Below are 8,816 nucleotides of genomic sequence, written 5' to 3'. Positions count from 1 at the left end.
GTTGTTGATTGACTATTGATAAAAAAAATTATGCAGTTGAAACAAAAAAAATTATGCAGTTGAAACAAAAAAAATTGTGCTAAGTACAATGAATAAAAATTACTCCATTTGTTAAATAAAGACTTTCTTTTTTACGTAGATATGTAATACTCTATCCGTTACAAAAAAATGACATTTTGGATGGTACGAGAATTAGTGAATACTTAATTGGTAAAGTAAGAGATAAGAATGCTAGTAAAAAATAGTGATAGTAGATATGAGATTCACATTAATATGAGTGTTTAATAATGGACTCTAGTAGTGTAAATTGTAAATAAATTGATATATACTCCCTCCGTCCCATTAGGAGTCCCATTTCATGACGGCGCGAGTTTTAAGAAATGTTAACAAAGTGGATGGAAAAAAAGTTAGTAAAATATGAGTCTCATTTATATTATCGTATATATTAGTTTTAAATGAAATGTGAGTGGAATGGGGAACTCCATTTTTGATAAAAGTGAACCACGACTTTTATTCACGGACCGACTAAAATGGAAAAACGAAACTTCTATTTGCAGACGGAGGGAGTATATATGTATTAATGAGTTTGAGATAACTTTCATAAATGAAAATGAAATATTTTTATAGGACGAATGAAAAAAGGAAAATGTTCTTATTTTTATGAAACATGAAAAGTATTTTTGAAGAGATATAATTAAGGTCATTTACAACCGTCATCCCTTGATTATCCCGTCCCTTCACTATTTATGGATGTACACCACTTTTTACTTCATTCCTAACCATTCATTTGTTTCATTATTTATGAGTTCCACTATTTTATTTCTTTATTTGAAATACACTTAATAAAATAATACTTTATAAATAAAATTTCATTAAAAAATAAAAAATTAGCTTACAAATTCCTACAAATAAAAATTACCGTACATGATTAAAATACTAAAAATTTACACATAATTTAATTTTTAGATAGCAAATGAAAATCGTACTTCAACAGGTTAAAGTGTTCAAATAAAGTCAATACAAAATAATTTATCATAGTTTATTATGCTCCACATTATACACCTTTAACATTTTGCCCTCTGACACATGATTACATAACTGTGGATATACTAATGTATGATCCATTTAAGTCACATGAGTCTATATTTTCAATCGGGTAGTTTACATGGTCTATGTTTCTCAATAGCATATTGCAACAATGAAGGGCATGTGTCCGATACATTTTTCTAAAATCTAAGTTTTTGAAACTTTTATTAAAAATCAACCCTCTTGATATTTCCACCTACAATATATTGGAAATATAGGAAATATATTGGAGGATTAATTTGGTTTGGAGGAAATATTTGAGAGGATAATTTTGATGAAAAATATGGGAAATATATTGATGTGGAGAATTCTCTCTTTTATACACAATACACACTTTCTTGTTGTTTACAACCTCCCTTACACACGCACACTTTCTATTTTTCGCTACACTTAGTATACTACACCTTTTACCTATTTATAGGTAACAAAGTCCGTGAACTAACCGACATATACATGTAGATTTTTTACTAGTTTATTCACATAGTATTTTAATAATCATTGTTGCATGGACTAGCCAACCATTCCTAAATATATTAATACAAGTTGCCATGCAACTTTCTCTCGAAAGACCCTTCCATCATTGCTATATTTGCATGTAAAATATCTTAATGTAGGTAAGCTAGTAGTAGGTAGGTGAGGGAGTAAGACTTTAGTCTTCTCTTTAATTATTGTTCAACTTTTCTCGGCCCTTCTAGGAAAATTAAGTCGGTGGACTTCAAATTCAAGTTTATTAATTCAACACAATAGGCACTACTAAATAATACATGATAAAATCTCGTGGTGAATAGGAAATGCTTCACTTAAAGTGGAACGAGAGAAGTGAGGGAAGTAATCTTTTTTTTGTAAAGTATGCATGCATAATGATATTAATTTCTTTTTTCTGTTAAATTATTTAGAATTTATATTTAATAATTGAAAATTTTATGATTCGTCGTGAAAGAATGAAGGAGGGAGTGGAGTATATATAATATAATATAATGCGGTGTATGAATATTCCGTAACAAGAGGGGGGGGGTAAAAAGTAACAAAGGTATTTTGTTGGGTGAAAGTAGTCGCTAATCATATAACAAATCATATCCCATATGATCTAAAGTTTGTCCACGTACAGTAAAGCGGATAATATCATTTATTGGAAACACAATAATGCATTGAGAAAGAAACTGGTTTCAGCCAATTCACGTGGTTTATAGCACACACTAAAATAATACTCTACTAACAGAAAGCAAATCCCAAGCGACGTTTGGAAAAAATGTACTAATATAAATAGGAGATATGGTTGCAGCAAAGCCAATTAAGCAAGGAAGATGAAGTTCATAGCTCTAGTTTTTGTAGTTATTGTTACTTTTGTTTCATCATCATATTCATCAGTTATTAGAAAACACAGTGATGGTGGTGAAGAAAAGGGTAGGGCGGTGGTGGTAGGAGAGCAACCCTTGTCCAAAATAGCAATCCACAAAACTGTTGCTGCTCTCCGCCGGTCTGTCTCTATTACAGCCTATCCGCGACTCCTCGGAACCAAAGTACGTATTTATATATATATATATATATATGCTTCAATTCGCGTTATAATTAATGCCAACTAATTTCCAGAACTAATAACTAACTCAATTTTGTATAAAAATATCTACACAAAGATGTAGGGTTTATTAACAAAAAATTATGTTGCTAAACTTATGTCATAGTGTTAACATGTAAATTAACATATCACATAAGTTTATCAACATAAAATTATGTTAATAAACTTATATTAATGTATTGATATTTTTAATATATGCAGTTGAGATAGTTATTAGTTTTGTATTAGAATTTAGTTATTTTTTATACCTCCTACATACTATTTGTTTTTCTATTATAAGTAGTATTCTGTTTAAGTTTTCATTTTTGTGCACCCGTTGTCCTTATTGAATTTGTGTGTGTATATGCTGCTGGAATGTAATTTGAAATTTAAATCACATGACTCTTTAATTTATTTATCTTTAGGGTTTGTTTCACCCATGTCGGCTCACGTTAAATGGATAAATGCATATATCAATCCTTGAAATCAATTTATGGAAAATATATTGTATTTGGGGTATGAGGATTACTCTTTTAATATAAAATCTCAACTGAGATGGACAGTGAGAAATAAATCTACACACTTATTTCCATCTAACAATAATTAAATTCAAAGTATATTCTTTATACATCCACTATTTGTATTTGTGCACCTTACTTTTTCTCAAAATTACACATTATACCCAGTTACTAATAATTCCAACTCGTTCTTCAGTTTTACCAACCATGACTAGTAGTATTTCTCTCTATAATCATCTTACTAGAAACATTAAATGTACATGATTCTTGAACATGCCACAAGTGTTTACAAATGAAACAACGCCCATCATGATTTCAAAGGACCAAAATCTTAGACTAGGCCCAACAAAAAGTAAATAATGGTTTGGGTTTAGGCCCCACAAAAAATAAATATTTTATCAAATTTTTATTTTTTTGGAACAATTGAAAAATGTGCAATAGTTGTAATTTAATGACTAATTTTATAAGTTATGGAATAGATTAGAATTCAATCAAAATTTGTGATTTACCATTTATTATGTTTGTTATTATCATAATAGTAGAGTCATTTTCACCACTCATTTTAAAAAAATCATAATAAATAGTTAAAGTGGAGAAAAATTAAAGTAAGAGAGAGAATAATGTAGATAAGACTATTCTCTACATTATTTTCTCTCTATTTTATTCTTTCTACACTTTAACTATTTATCATTATTTTTCTAAAATGAGTGCAGAAAATGAAATGACTTTACTATTACAGAATGGATGGAGTATTTCCTAATTCATTTATTCTATTCTTCACTTATACATTCTCCACTTATTTATGTTTGTTATTTTAAAACTGTTAAATGTACTATAAATAAGAATAAATGTATAAATATATCAATTAAAAATAAATGTATAAATATATGAATTTTTTGAAGCCGACGTTTCTTTTAATAACGATAGTCATCATAAGTATTCGTAGATTGTATTTGCCATCCTTAAATTATTTCTCTCTTATATTCCATTTTCTCACAATATGCATGACTTACACCTTTTATGAAAGTTAATTCATGATCATATCTTTTTCAACACAAGTAATTTTCTCTGTTGTATAGCAGTGGAGTTATTATTCTATTTTAGACATTCCATAATAGTATAATTATTCTATCTTTTAGTAAAAATATATTTTCTCATTCTTATTTTATTTATTTTATTTTTTCTTACTCCTATTTTATTATCTTTTTATTTAATACATTACAAAACATTTTTCTTAATCTTTGTTTAAAATGAAGGGAGTAACAAATTAATACACAAATTCACAACCCTTGTTTCGAAAATGATTAATATGGACTAATAAGGAGTATATATTTATGATACACATTGATTTTTCTCTTAATTTTATGATTCGTTAATTTAAATTTGATTCAGGGTGAGGACACTGAATGGGTGGAAGTCCGTCTTCAAAATGCCGAACCCTGTGAAGATGATTGGGTTGGAGTTTTTTCTCCAGCTAAATTCAAGTACGTTTTTTTATCAACATTCATAGTTTCAACTAATTTTATCTCCCAATAATAGTTTATATTGTACGACAGTGAATCAATCTGTGACCCAGAACCACGTGCTCTCGATGAAGGCGAAACTCCATATCTATGCACGTCCCCGATCAAGGTTGGTTTCCTTGTGATTTTGCTTTATAATCTAATTCTGTCTATCTAATCCACTATTTTACACTCCTTGTTGTGTTTGATTCAGTACAAATATGCCAATTTCTCCAACCTCAACTACACCAACACTGGAAAAACCACCTTGAAGTTCCAATTGATCAATCAGCGCGCTGATTTCTCCTTTGCGCTCTTTACTGGTGGACTGGATAATGTAAGACAACATTCATTCTTACTTCGCCCTAATCAAAAACTAGTTAGTGACTATGCAGAAACATGATTCAAGTACTCAAGTTATTTCTCTCACTAGGTTTACAGTAGAAGTTTCAATACTTATATATCCTCTGATGATGAGTTATAGTAGTTTTTAGTAATATTTTGTTAGACAGTATAGAGAGCTGAGTGATCCTCACATTTATTTTTGACGACGCTTATATTTGCTGATATCTTTGTGACGTGATGAGAATTTCATGAGACATGCAGCCAAAACTGGTGGCAGTTTCAAATCATATATCATTTGCAAATCCAAAGGCGCCTCTATACCCACGGCTTGCTCAAGGCAAATCTTGGGACATTGTAAGTTAATCTAGCCTGCCATTACACTGGTTCTTCTATTGCTTTTCCTCTGTTTAGTGGATTTCTTAGTCCAAACAGTTGTTTTAATTTTGATAATATGCTGGCATTATCATTCCTCTTTCTGTGCTCTCTGTAGATGACAGTTACCTGGACCAGCGGCTACAGTATTGATGAAGCCGTCCCTTTTGTTGAATGGGGCTGGAAGGGACACACTCAAGTACATTCCCCGGCTGGGACTCTGACATTTTCTCGAGGAAGCATGTGTGGTAAGCGAGCTCTTTCTACTTTTGTTCTAGTCTAGTAATGGAATTCCATTTTAATGAAGAGGTTTAGATGTATTCCGACTCAGGGAGTGACACACAACAATTATGCGTCGTTATTAATGAACGACGCACAACCCTTATGCGTCTTTGGTTAATGACGCACAAGGGTTATGCGTCGTTCAAAGACGCATAAGAATTATGCGTCTTACCCTGGTGACGCATAACCCTTATGCGTCACACTGGTAAGCATTTCCGCCTGTCACCCGGGTGACCTGGGTTCGATCCCCGGCAACGGCGCAATTTTTTAAGTGATTAGTATTCGATAAAAATGAGTTATTCTAAACATTTATTTTTGGCAAATAGATATTACTCTTATAAAAGAATTATGCGCCTTTGCCAGGGATCGAACCCGGGTCACCCGGGTGACAGGCGAGAATGCTTACCAGTGTGACGCATAAGGGTTATGCGTCATTAGGGTAAGACGCATAATTCTTATGCGTCTTTGAACGACGCATAACCCTTGTGCGTCATTAACCAAAGACGCATAAGGGTTGTGCGTCGTTCATTAATAACGACGCATAACTGTTGTGCGTCACTCCCTGAGTCGGAACACAACTAAACTTCTTCATTAAAATGGAATTCCATTAACATGCATTACCCAAAAAAGAATTGTTCCGTGGTAAGCCCATTTGGTTCTAACCTCAAATTTCAGCGCACCTACTTCAAAAAAAAAGGGTGATCCTTCTGTATTGTTTTTCACTAGTAGAATCTCTTATTGGGAAGTTATCAAAAAGTCCCATTGAAGTCAACTTCCTGTGACAAACATGAACTAAGAAAATCTCGTGGTGGCTCTATGAGTCTATGTTTCTATCTCTAGATTAACTGGATTTTTTGGTAAGTTCAAGCAAAAATGTCTATGGTTGAAGATTTTGCTCAGTTTGTAGAGAATAAATTGGAGAGGTGAAGCAAATCATGCTGATTTTCTAAAGATATGTTGAATGACAGATCTTTCAACTGTTGCACTGTTGCTAAAGATAACTGTGAACTTCATTCCATGTTTTTACTGGGTGGTTCATGTCAAGTTTGTGAACAAAAATTCAACAGTGCACAACATAGAGCTGGTTCACATGTTTTGCAGTTATATAGCATCAACAGATTTATAGCTGCACTTGATCATGTTACGTGAGCATAGCTTTGAATCCTGTAGAATAGAGAAAAGATGAGGCACTTGTTCCATGTAAACGTTAAGAGCATACGGGACTGTAGCTGACGGAGTTTCTAAAACTGGTTTTAGGTGGACCTGCTCGTACAGTTGGCTGGCGTGATCCGGGCTTCTTCCACACAAGTTTCTTAAAGGATTTGTGGCCTAACACTGTGTTCGTTTCTCTCTTTCCCTCCAATTTTATTGTTCTCAGCAAGCATTAAGTTTAGCTATCACTCTTTCTCAATTTGCAATCCTGTATACTCCAGGTACACCTATAGGATGGGTCACATATTATCTAATGGTTCATATGTTTGGAGTAAATTATATTCCTTTAAGTCGTCACCATATCCCGGACAAGAATCATTGCAGCGCGTTATAATATTTGGTGACATGGGAAAGGTAGTAATTTTCCTTCTTGTGAGGAAACTGAATTGGTTTAGTTTCCTTTCCATTCTGCAATAAGTAATAGAATAATCTATATGAATCGCAACCGGATGATGCAAACTTTCAGGCAGAGCGTGATGGTTCCAATGAATATGCTGATTATCAGCCAGGTTCACTCAATACCACTGATCGTCTTATTGAAGACCTTGATAACTACGACATAGTTTTCCACATTGGAGATCTCCCATATGCAAATGGTTACATCTCTCAGTGGGATCAGTTTACTGCACAAGTGGATCCTATACAATCGGCAAAGGCTTATATGATTGCAAGGTTGGTCTTCCATGGCTAATTCATCTTACGTTTTTCAATTTTTTGTCTCTTCGCACGTGTGTGTGTGTTGTTTTCCTCATTGTAAATCTGGAAACATAAATGTTTTCTCTTTGCAGCGGCAATCATGAGCGCGATTGGCCAAATTCAGGTTCTTTTTATGACACTAACGACTCTGGTGGTGAATGTGGTGTGCTGGCTGAGACCATGTACTATGTTCCTGCAGAAAATAGAGCCAAGTTCTGGTAAAATTCATTCCAGTTAGCAACTTTCTCGTGGCCGTTCACTTGAGCTATTGCTGTAGTATAGGAGCATAGATGCAAACATATGTTAATTTGGAATGTCAGAACCTAGTATTGAGTAACTGATGATAATACAAACAATATGGCTACCAATGCTTCTTGCCATTAGCATTGTAGCTCTCCGATCTTAAACAAGGGAGTTTCTGCTTGCAGGTACGAAACGGACTATGGTATGTTCCATTTCTGCATTGCAGATTCGGAGCATGATTGGAGGGAAGGATCCGAACAGTACAAGTTCATTGAAAAATGTCTGGCATCTGCAGACAGGCAAAAACAACCTTGGTTGATTTTCGTAGCTCATCGTGTTCTTGGCTACTCGTCCAACAGTTGGTACGGCTTAGAAGGGTCTTTTGAAGAGCCTATGGGAAGGGAGAGTTTGCAGAAGCTGTGGCAGAAGTACAAAGTAGACATTGCTTTCTATGGTCATGTGCATAACTATGAAAGGATCTGCCCTATTTACCAGGTAAGGTGCCTTGCTGTCCATATATATATAAACGTAGGTATCTTATCCGGTATTTGCAGAATCAATGTGTAAACTCGGAGAAATCACATTATTCTGGCACGGTGAACGGGACCATCCACGTTGTAGTTGGAGGAGGAGGAAGCCATCTATCGGATTTCACTACCATTGATACGGTGTGGAGCATCTACAAAGACCTTGACTTTGGGTTTGTGAAGATGACAGCGTTCAACCGTAGCTCCCTTCTTTTCGAGTACAAGAGGAGCAGTGATGGGGAGGTGTATGACTCCTTCACCATCTCAAGGGACTACAGAGATGTCTTAGCTTGTGTGCATGATGGTTGTGAACCCACCACGCTTGCCACCTAACCAGTTTCCGTTACATGCTCACCGTCTCTCTGAATAAGCTTCTCTGCTTCTGTTTGTTGAATCTCTTGTTCTCTAGTTTGATGCACTTCATTATGTAGTTTCTGTTGTAACATTGTGGAGTTGAATAAATGGTGAGTTTCATGTC

At 34.1% G+C, this 8,816-nt stretch overlaps 1 protein-coding gene across 1 annotated transcript; it reads left to right on the top strand.

Moving 5' to 3' along the window:
- Window positions 1-2,308: 2,308 nt before the first annotated feature.
- LOC121798937 (nucleotide pyrophosphatase/phosphodiesterase-like) lies at window positions 2,309-8,816 on the top strand. Its single transcript, XM_042198210.1, has 12 exons — window positions 2,309-2,606; window positions 4,552-4,643; window positions 4,716-4,791; window positions 4,876-4,998; window positions 5,268-5,360; window positions 5,497-5,626; window positions 6,918-6,999; window positions 7,094-7,226; window positions 7,339-7,544; window positions 7,661-7,786; window positions 7,997-8,306; window positions 8,366-8,816. The coding sequence occupies exons 1-12, from the start codon at window positions 2,391-2,393 to the stop codon at window positions 8,669-8,671; spliced, it is 1,893 nt and encodes a 630-aa protein (XP_042054144.1). The 5' UTR covers window positions 2,309-2,390; the 3' UTR covers window positions 8,672-8,816.

Source organism: Salvia splendens, chromosome 4 (genome assembly GCF_004379255.2).
Source record: "Salvia splendens isolate huo1 chromosome 4, SspV2, whole genome shotgun sequence".
Classification (NCBI taxonomy): Eukaryota; Viridiplantae; Streptophyta; class Magnoliopsida; order Lamiales; family Lamiaceae; genus Salvia; species Salvia splendens.
Note: the sequence above shows the minus strand (reverse complement) of the source record. Positions and strands in the feature narration are given on the sequence as shown.

What these genes read in the sequence shown, in the direction of transcription:
- LOC121798937 (XM_042198210.1), top strand. Translation starts at nt 2,391, where the DNA reads ATGAAGTTCATAGCTCTAGTTTTTGTAGTTATTGTTACTTTTGTTTCA. An exon ending in TTACTGGTGGACTGGATAAT is followed by an intron (nt 4,999 to 5,267) that starts GTAAGACAACAT and finishes TGAGACATGCAG; the next exon opens with CCAAAACTGGTGGCAGTTTC. An exon ending in GGATCTGCCCTATTTACCAG is followed by an intron (nt 8,307 to 8,365) that starts GTAAGGTGCCTT and finishes CGGTATTTGCAG; the next exon opens with AATCAATGTGTAAACTCGGA.